A 22,792-nucleotide genomic window follows, 5' to 3' on the forward strand; every position below is an offset into this window, starting at 1 on the left:
TTCCTTTTCTCCTCCTCTCTGGTCCCCCCTCCACTGCTTTGTTTGTAACTAATGAATAAAATGTACAGCATGAAACACGGTCCTCTCTCCTGTTTTTATTTCCTGTGCTGCAGCCGGGGCCTCTGTGCACCTCTTCATTAAACATTTTAAACCCATACTCTGCTCTCAGCATGTGTTCCGTGTCTCGTCCGTCCACCTATCCAGTGTCCTCATTACTCCGTGTGCCTGTTCGCTATACTATATCGCAGTGTCCACCTCTCACTCTCTTTCCTTTCTCCTCTCTGTGGCCTTGCTCATTTGTTTACTTCAAGGCAGGCTCCCTTTCATTCCCCTCCTTTTCCTCACTGTAAGCAGATTGCTGCCGGGGCTGCAACGTGTGTGACACAGTATCCCTAATTACAGCTGGATTACCATCTTGTTTGAAAGCAAAGATGGTTAATTAGGAGTCAATGGGCTCAATGGCACTCTGATAGCGTCTTACACAAACTCAAAATGTATCGCACAGTGTGGATCACACTGGCATGGCTCCAGTGTGTGTGAGAGAGGCTTAACTATTATCATCACCTCTTAAAACCCAACCTAAACCATTCCTGTGAGCGAAAGCAAGAACAAAACACAGATGCTATAAATCTCTGAGCGTTACATTGTCGATGGAGGTAGATTATACAGATCAGAGGAGATTTACAGACAATCACGCAACCACGGACAGAATTTTAGAGTTAAAATCACATCATGTAAATAGCATGTGTGTGACAAGATGTTTTTAGATTTAGCAGCTGCTAATGTGGTGTAATAAGCATCTTAACTGGAATATTTACCAGAGCCTGACCACCATCCTTTACGGCACTGAGAGCAGTGATGCCACCAAAGACAAAATGCTGCTGTAACCTCAGCAGGGGTCAGATGCTTATCACATGCAGCTGATTATTTCTCCGTCTCTTCGGCTAATCATATTCCTTAGTCATCCTCTTATTAGCCTAATTGCCCCCCTAGGAGAAGATGAGGGATTTCACTGAGACTGAGGTCTTCTTTCACATTTCTTCTCATATTTTTTTCACGGTTACATCTCCACTTTAAAGCAGTTTTCACAAGAAGCTCCTTGTCTCATCTACAGCAGTGCACTGATACAACAGGCTGAAGCAGTTATGTAACTCTTAGCGCAAGATCTGACCCCGTTAAACTGAATATATTTTACAGTTTGAGTGAAGAGCAGGAGCCTCGGATATCGTGAGATGGGTCTTCATGTAATGCACCATTTAGAAAGCTAAATGATTAATAACTAGCATGTTGTTTTTAAATTTTAGTCCACTGGTTGTCAGTACAAGTGCCACACTGGTCATTTTGCTACACTCACATTTTTGGTTACAACTAACCAAATCGTGTCAACTTGGTGTGGATTTTTAGATATTTTTCAAGCATCTACTGTTTTTTTAATCATGCCCACATGCTTGAAGTTTGTGTTTTCTGTGTAATTCATCACATTTCATCACATGATGTCTGCATGTATATATGTCAGTTTCGGGCGATGATGGATTTAAATTTAAGCATCGGCATCAGTCAGGCTAAACGTTTTAGGGTTTGGTTTGAAAATATTACATCACAATAAATATGGGGTGTTTTATTTGTAGGTTGACATAGCTTTCTTATTTTTCCCAGTGAATGTGTACAGTTGAAAAGGATTCTGTTTTGTGTCTGCATATGCCAGTTGGCCATTACAACACGAACAGGCATAATAAGATGTTAATTCCACTACATGGAAGTGCAGTTAGATGGAAAATAATGTCCTTAAATCTGCAGGGGAATCATCAGCTGACCAAAATGTCAACATATCAGACATCGGCAAAACTCTCAAGGCAGTGCAGCGAAGACTTCTTAAACCAATTTGAACTTAATTAGCACTTAAAGATAACTGATCTTTGACTAAATAAATACTTAAACCCTGATGGCCGCTGTGATGAATTACCTGTCTGTGGCAAGTTTCAAGGCTCTGCTCATTTGTATTGGTGCTAATTCACTAATTCACCACAATGTTGCCAGATTGAAAATAAATCAAGAAATCAGAAACTCTGCTACGTGTTTTGGAAAATCCTAATATGTAATATTAAACATAGAGTGGGTATTTTCCATTCTGTTGTTAAACAAATTGATAACAGTGATATTTAAAAACACATCAGAATGGACGGATATCTAAATACACCCTCATCTTTTCTATCATTGTCAACACAATTAGTAAGCAGTAGAATCAATAGTTGTAGATTCAGAAATAGCAGATATAGTAGTAGTAGTAGTAGTAGTAGTGGCAGTAACTGTGACAGTAATACTATTAAATTGCCCTCCTCATGGCCTGAGCTGCCATTTACCATTTATGTGAATGTGGGTTGTAGTTATTCCACTTCTTTCTCGTCCTTCATGCTGCATATTTTACAAGCAAAATGTGACAAACACACAAGTGTGCACAGATCATTTCCTCTATATATGTCGAATGAATGTGCTGTAATGTGATGTAGTGTGCAGCTGCCCTCATTTGATTAGTCTGGCTTTTCAGACCATGTAAAACATGTAGAGTCTGAGTGAAATGCAGCCCAGCGACACTGTCAACTAAATATCTAAACATGGACAGAGAAACAGGAGCGTTTCAGGTCAAGTGGACGTTTTAGAACACCTCATGAATCATCTCCTGCGTTACAGCTGATCACATCTGATGAGCACGTGGCATTCTCTGATTGTTAGTAGATGTGAAGCTCATTCTTATAAATGTTAAAATGCGTAGTGTAGCTGTATTTTTCATTTTTAATTCAAACACTTACACCTGACATTATTGTGTGAGGACTTGTTTTCTCTCTACAAGGAATTTGGTGAGAGATGTTCTTTTGGTTTAACCTTTTATCCAGAAATGATATTGATAGGTTGATTAAAGTGACCCTTTCGATCAATACTGTTCTATACCCATTAACACTGCAAGCTCAGAAATGCACAACAATATTCTAGATACTCTGAAGAATGTGTGGAAACGTGTAGAAGCTAAAATGTGTGTATTTGCTGGTCTGCTCTATGATATAATTGGCAACTGTATTCAATTTGAAGACATCCCTGAGCTGTGGTGACTTATGCTAAAGTAGCATTAGCTTTTGCTTCCTATGATAAACGGCTAAAATTATCAATCAACAGATTAAGATTAAGTTGCAAAGAAGAAGAAGAATTAGCTGAACCCCTAAATAACATGATTATGATGCCGTCATCTACACAAATCAGCCCGTTAGGGATTTGGAAAAGGCACCGTGGGTTATATTTCTGTCATTCACAAATTAATTCAGTGCACAAATGTCTGACAGGATGTGACTCAAGTTTAAACGGAAGAAAAAATTAATTTGCATTTGCATGAGGAAACGGCTCACTGTATCATTCAAGAACCCTCTTTTGCTTTGCTCTTCCTGTAATCGCAGCGTTAATTCTGTCACGTTTCTGGTCAGACGGTCAGAGCAGCTTTCTGTTCTGCTCATCTCACAGTGTGTGGCGGTGAGATTACACACCTCTCTGCCTGAATGCCGTCCACCGACCGGGGACGGTGTGTGCCATGCGCCCACTCGGTGCTGGGTTTAAAGGAGGTGCAGCTCCTCCTGCCTTTTATACAAACTGAATAGCAGCAGCAGCAGCAGCTCTCTAAATTGGGATTAGTCTTTGCAAACAGATGTTCCCCTTGCCTGCAGTCTTAAAAACCCATTCCCTACTTGCACACAGCCAAAGATTAGCATTAACCTGACTTGATGAACTTTACACTCTGTTGCAAGCCTGCAGGGATAATACAACAAGTCTACTGTGTTTATGTAATGCTGCAGCTTATTTTTACCTGCACATTTTCTCTCCAAAACACAATGAAAGCACAGAGATAGTGTGGATACAGGGCAGCGATAACTAATACATTTGGAGCATTATTGTGTTTCTTTTGCCGTGTGTGCATCTTTATGTGTTTTATTGTGACTTTGTGGCTTGTAGACAATGGTCAGGACTGCTCTTCTTGTTAAGTGTTATATTAGCGTTGGCCAAGATGGGAGGAATGAAGCGTAACATTGCCTATTGACCTGCTGATGAAGCAGTAGCCCTTATTGCTCAAACTAATCGTACCTGATGGCTCCTCCAGGCAGACTGAGAGAGAGGGAACAGAGGGATGGCATAAAGTCCAGCAGCTGATTAATGTGTGTGTGTTTCACGTCCTTCCTTTGTAGCAGCAGCAGGCATCTGCTTGGCCTTATCTGTGAACTACACTACTATAGTCTGCTGTGGTCATCGGGCCATCGGGGGTCTTGGCATTGATCTTATTCCATTAACTTTTAAAGTGGGTTTTCTTTGCTCACAGATGCTGCAAATGGTCCAAGACTCCAATACACTCATCATATAAGGACCACTGACACTGTTTTGTGAACTGCTACACAACAAAGCACTTGCTGTGTTTGTGCAAAAACATAAAAAAGGACTAAAGTGACATTTTTTTTAGTCTGTTATTCGTAAAGATCATGTATTAGTAGAGTCCACAGAGAAGAAAAAAAAACATAGACTGTGTGAAGCTGATAACCACCTTACATCTAGTTTGTTTAATCTGTACAAAAACAATACAACACTACTGCTTGAAGTATTTCTTGGCCGGTTTCAGATGATCCAGGAAGCTCTTGAAAGGAATATCAACCTCCAGCACAGCTTGTTGTTTTTACGCTTTGTTCTCTGTACAAATCACACAGACAAGATAACATGGTAATAAGTGATGCTGGTAGGAGTGCTTGTTTGTTTTGTACTTTTGGACAGATCCAGGCTAATTATTTTTTTCCCATCTGCTTCCAGTATTGATGCAAGGCTGAACTAAGCTAACCATCTCCTGGCTGCAGCTTAATATTTAATGACCATGATATGAAGAGGTATTGATTCATTCATCTAACTTTTGCATGAAAGCTAAAGAGTGCATTATCGTGGCACATGTAGCTCTAGTTAAATGATTTCAGGCTGAGAGTTTAAGTATCATTGTGTCTTCTGGCTGTACCAGCTACTGACAGAACGTTCATGTGAAAAATACCTCAGTCTATCAGGTGATAAGGGGTCAGCGGTCACCTGACCTCACCTGGCCGTCAGTGAATGCCCTCATTGCCCTCCAGCAACCTCATAAAAGGTGAGACCCTGTGCTTTAAGAGTGGCAGTCAATCAATCACGACAATAGCACCCAAAATGTTGGACTATTCCTGTGAACTTCATGAGCATGCAGTGTTCACACCTGTCTCAGATGCAGGTGCACTGAAAGATGTCCTACACACGGCTCCTGCTCAGCTTCATAATTCATTGATCGCATTAATGTTTCAGCCCCTATAGGTCTCATCATGAGCGTGTGTCTTAAAATGATAAACCGCTCTTTTGACTTTGCATATCTTCTGCAGTATTTCGAGGATGCCGTGTGCCAAATGCGATTCATCCATGTATGGTTTAAACTGTTCCCATAAGCATGATAAGTGAAACAGAGACGCTCACATTAAATCTCACCGTTATATATTGTCTCAAATCTCAAGTGAAACACGTTATACCTGCATATTTGTTAGAGGAGAGGAAATAATTCACTGCACATTATATCTGAGTCGGCACAGTTGCTGGCACTATGTTACGTTGTGCCTTTGTGGCCTGAAGTGTTTTGGCTGAAATCCATTTCAGAATCAACATCCAAGAAATGAGGCTCTGAATGCGCAGGACTGCACCAGGCCCGTGATACAGTCCGAGCACTTTTTCTCATTAGTCATGTTTATTGTATTGTTTATAGGAACAATCCGAGGTCGGCTGTAATTGACTGCACATATTGTCGAACGCTTTTACCCCGCATTTCCAACCAGTAAGCACCTTATTCCGCTTCAGGCGAGTATTGAATTAATGCAGATAGATAGTGGAAGGTGATGTTCTCTTTCCTCCCATCTCTGTTCATTCCTTTCTCTCATAATTTCCCTTGCTGTGCCTCCAAACCATCAGGAGCTCCTCGGGCCTGCTGCTGAGCACACTAATAGATATCTACTGTCTCCGAGCCACACTGTGTAGACAGGATTTTACCTCATTGAATATTGTGTTAGCTAAATCCTCATTAAGAGCTGCTGAGAGAAGAGAGGAGAAGAGAGGAGAGGAGGCAGCAGCAATAAGAGCTACAATATGCTGTATGAGCTTTGTATATTTATGAGCTTTTCTGTACTAATTTGAAAGTACTGGAGGATCTACACAGCTAATTATTTTTTTTGTAGATTAATATACAGATTATTTTCTTAGTCACGCAGCAGTTTGGTCTAGAAAGTGTCAGAAAATATGGAAAAAATCTTATCCAAGTAGTCATTTTCAAATAGCTTTTTTTTCAGTGATGTTTTGAAGTTGTAACTAATTTGTTGCATCATGATAAAAAAAAATCATGTACTAACAAGTCATTATTAAAATTAACTTTGTTTAGTAGTTAACACTTGCTTTGTGCTTTTAATTGGTTAGTGAGGAAATCAAGTAGACTCTCCACCTTAAGGAGAATTTTTGGTAATATCTAAACCAAAATCTATTTATCAACCATTTACTGACATTTATGACTGTGTTGACTTGATGGTTCTTAAAGTGAGAAATCCAGAAGAGTTTGTAAATAGATTTCTGGCACTGACAGCTGCACCATTTCCAAACAGACAAACAGACATTCAGACAGAGAGATATTTTTACAAGCTGGAAATCCAAAAGTTGGTCTTATGATTAGCCTACAGTTGATTTACAAAAGTGACTGGACAATGAATCATTAACAAAGCTTTTATTAACGGTTGTTTTCTAAAAGGTTTACAACTTATGTGATCCTTATGTAAAAGGCGCCTTATTAGGAAGTACTTCTGAAATTACATACAGTATAGATTTAAAATACAGCAGATGGATATGGAACTCTGTCTGAGATGGACTGATAAAGTAAATTCTCAGTTCAGTTCACATTTATTCTCCCCCCACGGGGTCGATTAGTTTTGTGGCAACCACATCACGTTACACGTCAATTAAGAAACGAACACGGCAAACACAAAGGGAATGAGAGGCAGAGGGTTTAATGTGGTCAGCAGGGTTCCAGCAGTGCCGTTTTAAGTATGTCATTTGTGAAGGGTACAACATTTCCTGGGAGTATTGGTGATAGGTCAGCCAAGTGTGCCTCCTCCCCACATCTCACCATGACCCAGCTACAGTGAGGCTGCTGTGGCCTACAGAGCTGCACAGGCCTTCTGTGTCTGAAGCTGCAGTACTTCCTGAGCTCGAACCGACTCCCCTGCAGGGCCACTGTGAAACTAAATCCAATTATAGATTTCTTTAAATGCCATTTTATCCAGCGGGGGACTGTGGCCTTTTGAAAAGCAGAAACGTGACCACAGCACTCTTCTTGGTCTTCTTCAGTCTTGCTCGTGGGACTTTGTCCTGCTGTGACACAGCCATGCTTGATGTGAACTAGCTTGCCCTGATGCAGTGCTGTTGTTTGTCTTTGTCCTCCTCCTCCTGCTCCCTCTGTGCTGACCTCAGGATACACCCCAGCCCAACCGCTGGCTCCGTCACAGCAGCCTCTTCCGTGAGCACCGGTCAGGGCAAGCCATCACTCCGCCGCATTAAGGGCCGCATTCACAGGAGCAAGAGCCTGGACAGCATTGATCTCCTTGACTCCAATGTAAGTAAACTGACTGACACACAATGAACCAATAAAGTGTATCAACTAAATACAGACACCGAAATGTATGACCAAAATGTACAGGCTTCACAAGCCAGAAACTTCATATGAAATAGACTTATGGATGAAAGCACAGAATACTGACAGATAAAGTGTCTGATTGGTTAAACATCCATCAGACTCTATAACAAACACACAGAAATGTCATGTCCCATCCAAAAATTTCCCAATAATACATCAAATACAGGAACTTTTTATTTAAAATCTCCAAACATGCATGCTACAATCGCTGTAAGGTAATAGAAAGCTAAACATTACTGCACCACAATCCTGTTGTTCCAGAAAAAACACAAAAGACTAAATATAAAGACCCTTTATCAACAAGTGGTCTTTCTCAAATGATTGTTTGTTGCCATTTACAAATAGACTTGAAGTTTTGCAAGGCTGTCACATTCCTATACAAGGCTTGGGAATACTACTAGCGGTAGTACTATTAGTAAAACTGGACGAAATTAAAGCAAGAGGAAAGGTGATGATGACAAACAAGTGATCTTTCTGTTGCACTTTTGTTGCACCTCTATCAAGGATTTCTATTATAAGAGCTTGGTATCTACAGATGGTTGACAAATCACAGGAATAACCTCCATAATAAATTGCCTTAGTAGGACACTGAGGCACCATGTGCTGCTAGAACAGCTTCAGTCCTCCTTGGCATTGATTCTTCAAGTCTCTGGAACTCTTGTGAAGGGATGAAACATTATTCATCCAAAAGATAGTCCTGCATCGAGTGTTTGATGATGGTAGTGGAGAGAGCTGTCTAATACGTTTGTCCAAAATCTCTCACAGGTGTTAAGCCAGGTTGAGAAGGTCATAGCATATGATTTACATCATTTTTATACTCATCAAATCAGTCAGTGACCCCTCATGGGGACATTTGCCATCCTGGAAGAGACCACTCACAACAGGATAAAAGTGATCACTCACAACAACTTTGTATTGATTTGCAGTGACCTACCCTCGAAAATGACAAGTCACAACCAAACCATGCCAGCAAAATCCTCCCTACAGCATAACAGAGCAGGATCACCTCACTGTAGGGATCAGTGTTTGAGTTTTTTCCTTTAATTTGTCCCCATCTGTGGAATCTTTGCTGCTCCATTATCATGTCAATACAACACAGTGTGATCTGTATCTGAAGAGACTGTTTGACATTTGGGAAATGTCCTTATTTGCTTTAAAAGAGAATAAGATGAATCAGGCTACCCTCATATCTGTGCCATGAATATGAAATTATCGCTACAGGCTGCAAACGGAGGGAAACAGCTGTCTGGCCCTTATTTAATCCATACTGAAGCTGATGTGTAGACATTATATGTTGTAGTTTTATGGGGGGATTTTCCATATCAGAGTTAAACAAGCGAGTTAGAACACGTAAATGATGAGTTTTATCAGTGCTGGAAGTCACAGTTAGTTAGATTTGCGTACTAAGCCATGCCAGGCACAGTGTCTCCTCCTGTTTTCAGTCTTTATGCTAAGCTAATCAGCTACAGGATGTAGCATCACAACGACCGTGTAAACAGAGTGTTATCAGTCTTCTTATAATAATATTTCTGATCTGTTTGTCGATGAAAAAAGATCAACAGACTGGCAAAAATTTGCAATTAATGTGATGCCAGATGTGTTTAAATTATTTCTGTTCAGATTCCAGATTCAGTGTAGTAGCCACTCAAAAGACATGAGCTTTGAGCATCAAACATGTAATTTCATACACACACACATACACATATCTTACATGCATATACACATTCAAAAAGCAGGTGCTTCAATCTGTAAATACTTCAAGCTGTTCCTAAATGCTCAAGGTGAAATTCTCACATTTCTGATAGTTGAATATTTAAAGTCACATTAAATTCTCATGAAATACTCTTGGGTTGGTGTTTTCTGATACATGAGGCACAGTAATTCAGAAAGCAGAGATCCAGAGCTCTGATGTGCATAAATCAAAGCAGACACAGTTGTAATACACATATGTAGCCTACTGTACCTTGTTGTTTCCAGACAGAGCGGTAGACTGCTGGAGGGCCTCGGCCTCGGGGGAATTATCGCGTGCTGACAGCTCAGCTATGACCTGACTATGAATTCAGCTCAAATGCTCCATCTCATTAAAGGATACCACAAAACCCCTGAGCTTTTTGAATTATTGATACAAGAATTGGTCGGCAATAGTAATATATGCTTTTGGGAACATGGGAGCTTTTAATGCCTCTGGGATACGTGCATTAAATGTCTTTGCTGCTTAAAGCCACATTAAACTCAGTGCTCAAAAAGCATAAAAATGTTGCAAAAATACCTTTAAGTGTACTTTGACAGTTTATCTTTAGCAGCAGTGTAAGTACAGCTTAGTGGTTTTGTGTTTTTCAGTGAGACTCAGTCCAGTGATGCCTGCAGCTCTGAGGCTGAATGCTAACATGCTCACAATATCAGTGTTAACATGTTGATATTTAGCACTTGCAAAGTTCTTAGTCTAGCATTTTAATATTCCTACATGTGCTTCTCAGCAGTAAACCCACAGCACAGCTCAGGCTGATGGAAATGTCATTTGCTCTGCAGGCATTTGATCATAAAGTATCAGACATGTTACATTTTGACCTGAGAACGGTGCTGCATGAAAAGTCAGAGGATCACCAAAGTAATTATAATTCTTTCTGAGGTTGACAGAGGCATCTGAACCAAAGTTCACAGCAATCAATCCTATAATTGTTGGGATATTTCACCCAAAGCGACAAATGTCATCCGCATGGTGAAACAAGTGTAAATGTCAGCAGATTACCAAAAAAAAAAATTAGATTTATCCTAATCTATCCTCTGGGTCCATTTGTTCAAAAAGTTGAATCTGAATCAGAATAATCCAGATTTAGATATCACATGTTTGGCTATCAAGGACCAAGCAGTCCATTTTACTTTTGTGCCAGTTTCAAAACAACTGATCCAGATACAAGCTTTTCAAGAATGCAAAATCAGATTACTGGTGCTTTAAATGGGACTACATATCACAGTGTGGGCAGTTTGCTATGTAAAGAACAGCAAGTATAATAGCCAGCCTGGGGCCATTATAAGTGTTTTCATTTCAGGAGAGCGAAAACAGCACAATAAAACAACACAAGCATGCCCTTCCATTTTCACTTCCATTTTTATTTCTTTTAAACAGTCAGACCCCTCATCTGAACCCTTTTTGTAAATAATGTATGATTGTTTGCTTGTGTTTTTTTTTTTTTGTTTTTTTTCTGCTGTTGTTGCTGTGGGTAAGATGAGAGCTCTGACTGGTTAAAGGAAGTGAAAATGGAATGGAGTGTTTGAATTGTTAAATTGTTCTGTTTTCTCTCTTCAAATAAAAACACTTCAAGTGACCCAGTGTTTGTTATTGTTCAGCACATAACTAGCAGCATATAATGTGGCATTTAGTCCCATTTAGAGCCTGTTAATCTGAATTCTTTAAAAGTCTGGGTGATACAGTCTGATGTTGCTTTTATAAGGTGCCACAAAAATCCAGTCGACTACCTGATCCTGGCTTGTGGAACACGAGATTTCCAAATGTTGATAATTCTGATCCAGATTGATGTTTTTGTATGTATGTATTAAATTTCCCCCTTGTATAAATCCATCTACTTGTCACTGAGAGATTTGTTCACCAAAATTGTCAACCTGCTGCTCGTGACAGATAAAAAAATTCTCTAGGATTCATCTTACGGAAAACATCTTTACATCTATATGATATTTCAAGTCACTCCATCCAATATTTGACATATTTGGTGTGAACGGTGGACCGACTCACCGACAGACTGACACTGAAATCCCTAAATCCACCAGCATGGGTTGAAGCAGGGAAAACATTACAACACACAGCTATTTTCTCAGTCAAAATAAATGAATTGTCTTGACTGTCTGCACAAAAGACCTACATTTGGAAAAGTAATTACAAAAATCAACGTTCAGTTTTCATCTAGTAAACCTGGCTGTGATACGGTGGAGGCTTTTAGGCTGTAATTGACAGATTAGTGGTGGCCTTGATTTTGAGCCTCACATAGCCAACCTAAGCTTACATCTGAGCGGAAAACTGTCACCGTATTCTCATATCCCGTCCTGCTCAGTGAGTCACAGCGAGCGTCTCTCCACGTTGTGGTCATTTGTCTTTATGGCCTGCCACTCAGACGATGCTTCAAATGGCTCAAGAGGCCACTATCTCACCAGAGAATGAGAGCTCAGCTAAGGGCTCCCGGACTTTCCACGGTATATTTCTTTTGTACAGGCTGTGTGTGCACTGGAGGAAAACTTGCTGACTTGCCCAAACTCAAATGCAGCTGATGGAAGTAACGGTCCGCCTTACAGTGAGTGATGAGACTGCAGGATGCTGAGCTGAGGAGCAGTTTCCATTGCATCCTACTGAAATGTCACAACAGACACAACAGTGCCACTGAGCCACCACACGGTCCGCAGTGCTTCTCTAACCCCAAAAAATCCTGCCTGATTGGCTGTTTCCGTGCACAAGTGAAGATATTAATCAACTGAGTGTATGAATTTAGGTCCATAACTATCATTGCCCATCAGTGTAGAGCTAAATAATCAATAGTAGTTAAGACTTTGTTTATATCGATTGCTTCTTTTGATTGCTTTTCTCTCTTGATAGTCAGGGGAGGACCTTGGCACCTGGCCCACTCCCGCTGTCATTTGTGTTGGCAAGCAGCGCACTTGTTCACAGAAAGCTTGAATCAGATTTTAGTGCTAAGGCTGCAGAAAGCACAACAGAGATGGAGAGGGGGGGTTAACTACAGTCTTTTATGCACCCAGCGCCTTTGTGTATAGCAGGGGTTATTTTTCTGTGTTCATCAAAGCGGCAGCGTTTACAGTATTTTTCTCTGCTTTAGGGAGAAGCTTTAATCCATCTGTTCTTGGATCACATGAATTCTGACTCCCTTCATCATTTACACCAACAGTCTGATATCCAGCCACTATGTGACGTTTCTTTGTTGCTCTAAAAAAACAACCTGAGGGATTAATGGTTTGAAAAAGCAAGATTTGTCTTCTTCGCTGTGTATTTTTATATGGGTTGGTGTTGAAATGTTTCTGAATATGTCGCTGATCTTTTTGTGCGTTGTGTTTCATCATGACAATAGGAAACATTCACACCTTGTACCCCTGGTGCAGTGTAGATGCTAACCTCAGACTGCTGTTTCATGTGCCTTGATTTTGGGAAAAATCTGTTTTTAATGCAGTGCTTTTCCTGCACTCTCAGCTGTTTTGGAAAATGTTAAAGGAATGTTTGGTGCAGAGGCTATAACCAGGTGAGCTGCAGAGAAACTAAAACTGTATCAGCAGGAGCAGATGCAACTAAGCCAAGATGAAAAGCACAATTAAATTAATTACTCCTTAACAGATCAGGATCAGTCACCAGCTGGGCCTCAGGTTTGCAATGGTCAAAGTCTTAATCTCTTATTAGTTCTGCTCGCCCCATTCCACTCCTAAAAGCCCATCCTTGGCTGCAATCTGCCATGGACAGAGGCACTCCCCCCTAACCACCACCAAAAAAGCCCCAGCGTAAGCATTTATTCACTGCTCAGTCTTAGGAAAGTGCTGCAGATGCATTTACGGAGAGAGCAACTGCAGCTGAATTAACCAATCTGCATATTCAGGGCCTGTTGGAGGGAGATTGTTCCTGTGTGCTGGAGGCATGGAGGTGGGAGAGGAGGACTGCACCTGAGCAGGGCACAACACAAAGGCTGTGTGAAAAAGAAGAGAAGGAGCAGAGCACAGGGGGTGGGCAAAGGAGATTTATCACGACCAGCACTGTAGGAGGCCTTATTGGAAAGAGCAGGGGGGGGATGAACGGGGGCCGCTGTGATTGCAGCAGCTGATTTTCTCCAAGTGAGACGGAGCTGTTATGTAAGAACAGAGTTGAATGGATTATTATGTTTTGTCCTTTAGGTGATAAGCACTGAGGGGGGTGGTTGGAGGTGTGTCACTGAGGTGGAGCTGGTCATGCGTGGCGCCTGTGAAGGTTGCGTGTGTGATCTGCGTGGAGGGGATGGCAGATGTTGAGTATATTTCTCGGGGCTGTGACTCGGGAGTCAGGTCTGCCCATGTGTCCTCTGATGGGACATATGGTGGGTCACTGTGGGCCCTTTGCGCTGCATGCATTTAGCACCATCATGTCACACATCTTGTAGCAATATGTTGTGTCTGCAACTGCGCTTTGTAACATTTCTTCTTGTTTTCTTTCACAAAAACAATGAAATGTTCCAACATAATACTAATAATTATGCATTTATCACCATTTTATGAATGATTATTGCAGGTTTTATGGTAGTTGTGAGTTTTGTAATTGTGTCCTTTGGTCAAGAGAGTTAATATTAACTTAGTTACATAATCCGATCAAATATACTCTTGTTTATTCCTTAAAGGATGCAGGAAAAAGAAAGCAGAGTCCTTGGTTGTCAGTGCACGATTTGAAGAAAATGCCTCGTGCCTCTGAATTGTTTTTATGGCAAGGCTCACGTCCCTCATCTACAACAAATCATCTCAAGAGAGGAGACTCAAACCGACATAAATCCCAACAACTCTATTGACTTTCCCACATGATTTATGACAGGAACAGAGACCTGGATAGTAAGCACCATCTGCAGCTGAGGATTAGTGAAACTGTAGCACTAAACCAACATCGCAAACAATATTTTCCGTTCCAAAGACAGAGTCTCAATCTATTAATATCACCATAACAACCTTTCATTATAATTTTGGCCTATCTTCAAGGAGGGCTTGATGCTCATGTTGTTCCCCCCATTTGAGTGTGGGGTCAAGTGAAGGACAACCAGCAGGATGATGTAATGTTTGTAGGAACCAAGATGGTGGCCATGGTGGGGAAGTCAAGCATGAAGAATGAAACACTGAGAAGGTTGTCCTAAGACAACTTAATCAATCACAAGGTTTGATGCTCACAGTTGTGGACGCTCTGTAGAGTGCATTGTCTGTTGATTGATTATCATGAGATGAGCATATGCTGTTTTTCTAGAGGCAATATTTAGTATTTATCTGCAGAAAGAAAACGTAGATTTTAAAGACATCAAATGCTTTGGTTTATCTGCTGCTGTCTAACGCCTCAGATCTAGATTCTAATAACAGAGTATGGAGTCTGACATTTACAGAAGAACTGAGCTGAAAAAAACATTTATTTTTTTAGGAATAAAGGTATAAATGTTTTTGTTAAATGCATGCTTATTTTCTACAGTGTTACAAAAGGGTAGAAAAATATCAGTTATTGACTGATCCACAGTTCAGAATCCAAAGATATTAGGTTAGCAATAAAAAACAGTAAAGACCCAGATTTAAGAAACTGGTGCCAGTAAATGTTTGGCTATTTTTGTTTTCAAAGGACATCAGAAATCCATTGTCAAAGTAGTTGCTCTTTAATTTTCTCTTCAATGGCAGAGCATTCAGCTTTATTTTTACAATGCTGTAATTCAGTGGCAGCCCTTTCTTCATTCATTTGAACAAGCACCTTGCTCTGTGATTTATAAAAGCACATTGTGTGAAATCTTTCATAACTGATTCAAATATTGCAAGATTTCATGCATCACAGTCGAGTACTATTTTGATCAATGCAAAAAACAACAGAAACATAATAAATGCAACCAGCTAATTTCCAATATATGCTATGTTGGATAATGAATTAAAGGTAAAAGTGTGTGTTCATTTTCTGTGTTTAGAAATGTGTATGTGTGTCTGTCGTGTCAGTGATGTGTGTGTGTGTCATGCAGCCTGCCATGTTGCTGGACATGTAGGATGTGTGTGGACGCCCAGGGAGGCACCATATGCTGTTTAGACTCAGGAGCATCCCATCACGGCAGACCCGTGGGGGAACAACCCCAACTCCTCCTTGTGTCTCCCTACATCAGCTCATGCGAGCACCATCCTCCAGCAGGGGTTGAAATCACGCAGACTCACTCTCCTCACACTTTTATTCACGCCACCATAAATAATTCTCCATATAGATTTCCTCTTGCAAGGCTTCACACAGACAGGCTCGACACAGATAAATAGTGTGCAGCTCTAGTCCTGCAGAGGGCAGAGTTTTACTGCCTAAACATGGAGGAACGCAGTGGAAGGAGCATTTTTGCATAGCTGACGCAATGGAGACAGGAAGGGTTGGATGTGCACTTGAGATGTTGGGTTTGGATGAGTGGTTTGCCTTCATGTGTGTTGATAGAAATTGTAAGATACAGATTACTGTCACAAACAGTGGGCAGCAGAGCCGCAACAATGGGAAGAGTGGTTGATTTAATGTCTGTTAAAGCTCATGTGGTTGGCAAAACTAAGCAGAAAAACATGCAGTTTAACCCTGTGCTCAGGTGATGTATTGCACAAGGGGCATCCTTGTACTATTTACTGTGTAAAATATAACTGTGCCTTGGTATTTTTTCCTCATGGGATTTATCAATGAGTCAACCTGTGGTTGCTATAAAAATTAATTTCCAGTTGAATTGAGAAGCAGAGGAGATTTATAGTATTGTCTGGCTTGTTTCCGCAGTGCGGTAAATTACCCCTGGGTGATTTTTCTCCCTTTTTCTTCCTGTCTCTGTTACCCCTATCAACTGCCCTCTACAGTACCCCTTCGTATTGGTCCAAAGGGAGCATCTGATCCCAGATCACCAAGACCTCTAATTGCTTTACTCTCATCTTGAGCTAGGTTTCTCTCGGAGGAGCAAACCATGAATAGACAACCTCCTATGAATCCAAAATAATTTAAAGGTCCAGTTGATGGAAAATAAAAAATTACAGCCACCTCATTAATTTAGGCTTAAGTGTCAGGGGCTACACTGTGAATAAATTAATTAGCTAGTATTTTATATAACACGTTTTTGAACGACATTGCAGGTTTTAGATCCCCTGAGCTTATGCTAGAAGAGGCTATTTTTTGTTCATTAACATAGAAAATTAATCTGCCAGAGCCATTTCCAGCTGTCTGCAGAATCACAGTTTGATTGATCGGGAATCAGCTGCTTTAAAGGCTTTTATTCTCCTCCAGGAATGTAGCTTCATGGTTCACATCACAATCCATGATCTGGACACGTGTTCAAAGGCAAAATAATTTAAGTCACCGGTTCACTGCTCTGTCATAACATGCATCCACATTAACTGATTGGAATTGTTCGTCTTTATTAGCATTTGTGCTCCCTCCTGGGATAAACATACTTAGGTGATTGCTTCTTTGCTACTGTACATGATGCCGTAGTTTGATCCAGAGAGGATTTGGATGTTGTTGGCCTGTTGTCACATGATCCGCAGGCCTGGGGATGTGAGGCCATTTCATGTCACCTGATATGTCTGAGCTCTCAGCTGTTGGTGGAAAAATGAGACAGATTATAGGTTCATTTGGGGAATCTTAAAAATATGTATTTCCTCCATGTACACGGGTGATGAGTTTAGGTTGGAAATTTATGAAGCAGTAAATCCAGATTTGTGCCTTGTCAGTCACATCCTCCATGTTCACAATGTCAGGTGGTATCTCATCTTTTATTATGACTTGCTTTTAAAGTGGGATTTTATTTTTGAAATAATAATAAGACGTGCATAAAATTGTAATTACTGTGATAGCATTTTTGACACAGTGTAATAACATACATGAATCTAAGGACATTTTTTACCCCAAGATATCTCATATTGACACATAATTAAGTGACTGAAATGACTCGGAAACCTTTGTGTAGACGGATTCTTTTCATTTTCATTATTTATACCAATTTCGTTGCTTCATTGCAGCAGTTTCTGCAGATAGACAAAAACATCTCCTTGGCAGCCAATGGGCAATAAAATTGTTGTTAAAAATATATAAACTACTAATTGCATTTGAGCTACAAGTAAAACAAACCTCAAAGAACAAAATGAGTCTTCTGGAAATTCTGCTGTTTAATTGCTTTAGTTAGCCCTTATACAAAGCTGAGTTCACAAAAGCTCCAACAGCAGAGCTGGCTGCATCATTATCATCATAAGTGATATCTGTATTTAAATGAACACTCTAGGTGATATACACTAGCTGAAAGATTAAATATATCTCATGATGTGGGACGGTTGGTAAAATCGCAAACTGTAAAATCAGCTGCTAATGAGCTGAACAGTAAACCAGGAGGCTGCAGCCAAATTTTATCTCCTGCATGTTTCAGCTGGATTTTACTGCTGTACATTCTGCTTCACTGAGGTCACACCATTCTTCTATAAAGCACTATTTGATAGGTATTTTTTTAACTGCTGACTTTACAAGATGTCTCATGCTTGCTAGATCATGAACCCATGTCTCTCTCTTCAGCTCTGACTGTGCTGCACTCCGTAATCATGTGGCATTATGAAACCTTTCTGTTCTGAATTAATGGGCTGGCTGTCAAGTCAGTGTGCTGCTTTCTCATGCTGGAGGTCAGTGAAGCTGACAGAGGACAACACAGAAATCACAGAAATACAAGCATCTGTACAGTCGCCAGCTAACTCCATTATGGGATTACACTGATGTACTCCAATTTGTAAAACCAACCGCTGGATAACAGGATAAGAAGCACAAAGTTTTGCGTATCATCTTGCAGCTTTTGGCAACACGGTGTCACGCAATATCATATTGTATCTCACACCACTATTGGACAAATGCATTTATTTCTCTCTGCTGCAGTGCTATGTTTAACGTCTGTCATGTCATTGGATAGCTGCAGTCATTAAACCTCACAGATAGCCACGCCAACCTTTGCTTACTAGGCTGTTTTCCTGACCTGTACAGCTAAGAGGTGACTCACTCACCGTCAGGGGCAGCGCACTCTAAAAGCCAACCTGCTGTGAATTTCTAATTTGCTTTTCCACTCGTGTGATTTGTTCCTGCAGTCATACTCTGGTTTGGATCCTGTCTGTGCTTCTAAATGTGCTGATGGGGGAGAGAAGCTGCATTATTCTGTTGCACGGCATGTGAAACTCCCTCTGTGCTGTTGGAGCCAGTGATGCAAACACTGTCGTAGCAGTAACAGAGGGTATTTCAAGGGCTTCAGCAGAAACAGACTAAGGAGCATGAGCTCTCACTTCAAAGCCACTTCAATCTTAGATGCACGATGGTTTAAAAAAAATAAAGTTTACATTTGTGCATTTCCCGTTGGGTTTGATAGTTCAAATATAATTTTTCTGTGTTTATACTTCAGCCAGTTTTTATATTGCAGTGCATGATGATAAGTTATGGTGACAATGTTCATCTAGTCATCATTCATGCACTGTGACACATACTGTCCTGGCATACTGCAAAAGGTTCGGCTATTATTGCACTCAACAAGCCTGAAGAGGTGCGGGTCACTGTTCTTTGAGGTCTCTTTATATTTTCACCATTTACGACTGCTGTTCATCACATATTGTTTTTCCGTAGGATATCTGTGACTGCCCTTGTTTATCTAATTCTTATGACCTTGGCCAACTCGCATTCTTCCATTCAAGATGCCCCCGCCCCCTTCTCCTCCCGATCCTCCAATGGAATCTGCAGCAATCTCCCTACGTCAGCAACATTGCAGGACCTCTATGCTCCTTCCAGCATTATATTCAGCCCCTATCTTCTCCTGCACTCATTAGTGCCAGAGGTAGAGGTGACAAGAACGGTCACACAATCTCAAAGTGATAAAATACACAACAGAAAGGTGCTACAGAGAATTAGTTACTTCTGGAAAAGCCAGCACAAAAACTAAAGTGCATGCGATAGAGTCTTAAGAGTGGGGTTTGCTGCAGTGCACAATTTACATTCTACTGTATATTGATTAAATCTGGATGCCCCATGGGAAGGAGTATTGAGCATCGTGACTGTAGGGTGGATTTTAATTCTATCCTCTGCATTTTAAATGGCTTTCTGCAGCATGTCATTACTGCTTAAGCAACCTACCTCAGCTTTCCTCATAAAAAGTTTATGTTTGCTGTTGTTAAACGTGAGACCCAAATAGAATTCTTGATAGCATATTTTGCATTTTAAAAAATATGACATCAGTGTAGCACAATTTTGAAGTACTTGTTTTTACTAATTATGCACACATGCAGAAAGGCATTGGAGATAAACCACTTTGTCCTTTTCCAGTACTTCGTTTTTGAAGGACATCGAATCAATCAAACCACAATTATTTTTTGGGGGGAAATTCAATCTCTGCAGTCAATATGAAGACCTATTTAACATGAGAATGTTCTGATCTTATACATTTTCTTCTACGTTGGCGTTTAGATAAAATGGATCTTGAGGTACTCTTCTGGGAGTAGAAGTATTAACAACAGAATATCTATTGTAACTTGCTTACAGATGTTAAAAAACAATCTTTATTGTTGTATGTGTTGCAAAAATAACCTGAAAAGTCTGGGTTTGAACGCTGCAAAGCAGGTACTGCAGCATTTGGATGAAATGTGTTGTGTAAAAGGTCTGTTTACATAATGAAGTTAGGGTAAAATGATCATATAAAGAACTGTTTTAAACATTCTAAGAAATCCTGGTGTCAGTAGCTTTTTCTTCCTCCCATGATTTCCAAGTTCTAGATGAAAATCTTTGCATAAAATGCAGTAAAGCCTTCTTATGCACAATTTTTCCTGTACAGAAAGGTCTGTCAGGCCTCCTGCAGTTTACCTTCTACTGTACAGCTGGTGGAAGAGGGACATTATATTACCTGGAAAAGGAGGTTATTTTTAGGGGCTCGCGAATTTACTGCAGAGTGGTTATCTCAAACAGGCTTATTCTGTTAAATACATCCTTGGGAGGTTTTTATGGACATTTGAAAAGTGTCATTTTGATAATAAAATCTAGATTCAGCTGTCATTTAGTCAAATTTTTGATCAGCCAACACCAACATAGATACAGCTGTCTATACTGTTGATGTTTTTCTCAAGGCTTAGTGTATGACAATGTAAATACCTCCTTGAAAAAGACGAATAAAAAAATCACCTATTTTGTATTTGTGGTGGGCCTGTGGTTGATGTAAAATTTAAATGACATCTGCCCATAAATTTAAAATTTAAAATGTGCTGAATGGGTTTAAATTATAGAACGGTGTTAACATTGCACTATAATGTCATTATAATTGGCTATTGATATAACTCTCTGTGAGGTGAATGAAAATTACAGTTTTGGAGTATTTCACAATGAGTCTTTTTTTTTTGTTGTTGTTTATTTCGCTATTAATCGATGCAGCTCTGTTTGAAACGGATGACATAATGAACAGTCGCATCCATTCCTCCATTTATAGCGGGCATGAACGTGTTCAGCGGCAACCGACAAAGCTTCATCGGTGCATTTTCTCGCTCTTCGACTGCCGTTTGCTCTCACGCTGGAATGGCGCTTGATGCTGCTGGATAGATGCTGCTGCTGCTGCTGCGGCTGCTGCTGTGGGCAGCCTCTCTGCATCCCTGCTCTCCCTCCCTCCCCCCCCCCCCCGCGGACAAACCGGAATGGTTTCTTCCAGGCGAACCTGTCACTGTCGCCGCGGCGGAGAAGGCAGCCGAAGTGTGAGCGCAGAGGGGGGGAGAAGGAAGGCTTCATCCACTGCCTGCCATTGCAGTGCGGCGGCTGCTGCTGCTCTGGAGCCACACCAGGAAGCTCTTTCCCTTTTCTGTAAGATACCCACAAGCACGCCGTGAGGACCATTGCTCTCGCCAAGGTGAATGGCTTTCTTGATTTATCCACGAGTGCGTTTATTAGGGAGCGTGTTTTGTCGCTGTGGCCACGGGAGCTGACTGGATGTGTCCCCCTTGCGGGTACGAGCGAGCGATAACGGTGCAAGCCGAGCGAGCTACCTCACTGCTAGCAAACTGCATCTGCGCGCTATGCTAAGTGGTTAGCTAGTTGCCCAACATGCTAACGTTATCTTGTAATTGAAATCATAAAAGAGGTGGTTTGTTGCTCTATTCTTCGTGGGGCTGTCATAGGCGGTGATATTAAGTCACACTCAGCTCCGCGTTAGAGCTGTCATCTGGCGGACGGGCTGTTAAGTGCGTCCAGGTAACGTTAGCTACGAGGAGCTAGCCTAGCCGCTGGAACAAAATGTCGGCCAGCTAGGGGGTTGATTTGACCAAGAGGGTATAAAGGGGGCATAAGATTTATTAAGTGTCAGCCTGCGAGGGGCAAAGAGGGAGTGGTAACATGAAGTCAGCTGTTAGAAATTGGTGGTTTTACTAAATGAAAGGGAAGGTCATGCCGTGGCTCACCTTGTTTTGATGTTCCGTTAATAAAACCGATCTTTAGTGAAGCTAGGTAGAAGTTGGCTAATATTAGCTTGTTTGCAGGTTTTGGTTTGATGACACTGAAATATCTGCTTGCCTGTCCCGGTGTCTGTACAGTGTAACTAGCTGTCATAATAACGCACTGTCATGTCAGCTGTGTGGGGGGAGCTTTACTGTGGACGACAGTCGCATTTTGAAGCAGCTCACACATGCTAACTGTATTTACTGTGTTTATTTCCACACCAACGAATGAACTGCTGCTAACATGGACTGAATGCACCAGTGGTCACCTGTTGAATATTGATAGAGACGGAACCGCGGTTTTGTTTGTTGTTTTGTCACATTTTTACATTTGTTGTAAAGTAGTCATAACTAGCTCTGAAACGGACAGTTGACGTTAACTTGTTGGGGTCATGGTAAAATATAATATGTAAAACTTGATGATAAAAATATCGGATTTAGTTCCTGACTTGATGTTATCACAGATCCTAGTCACAATTTTGTGATTCTGCTTGAATTTCTTTATCTTGCCCTTCAAAAAAAGCAAGCAATGCAGTTTTCTACTAATTTTAATGAATGAATGGATGGATGAATGAATGAATGAATGAATATGTGCCTGGTGTGCCAACATATATCATAATCTTAGTTTAGATTGCATCCTGTGACCAAGCTATCAGATATTAGATATGTAAATAATATTGTCATGCTTTATTAGCCCCTACGTTCAGGTTGTGTTCACATTTTGTGGGAATAGTGTGAAGTAGATACGGTCCTGCTATACACTTCAGTGGCTTTTTGTTGTCTTGTTTTTGTTTTTGAAAACCTGCTTTAAATTTAAAGGCAGCTCACACATGGAAATAA

At 40.8% G+C, this 22,792-nt stretch overlaps 1 protein-coding gene across 10 annotated transcripts in view; it reads left to right on the forward strand.

The window, feature by feature from the left end:
* tjp1b (tight junction protein 1b) overlaps positions 1-22,792 on the forward strand; it is a 70,445-nt gene that overhangs the window by 13,533 nt on the left and 34,120 nt on the right. For 9 of the 10 annotated variants that reach the window (XM_023284106.3, XM_055007482.1, XM_055007484.1 and 6 more), the window contains one exon: positions 7,537-7,678. In XM_023284106.3, the coding sequence (XP_023139874.3) occupies positions 7,537-7,678 (142 nt within the window). Of the gene's footprint in view, positions 1-7,536; positions 7,679-21,198; positions 21,370-22,792 lie in introns of those variants that run through there. The other variant, XM_055007498.1, reaches the window with a different exon arrangement.

Source organism: Amphiprion ocellaris, chromosome 3 (genome assembly GCF_022539595.1).
Source record: "Amphiprion ocellaris isolate individual 3 ecotype Okinawa chromosome 3, ASM2253959v1, whole genome shotgun sequence".
In the NCBI taxonomy this organism is placed as follows: domain Eukaryota; kingdom Metazoa; phylum Chordata; class Actinopteri; family Pomacentridae; genus Amphiprion; species Amphiprion ocellaris.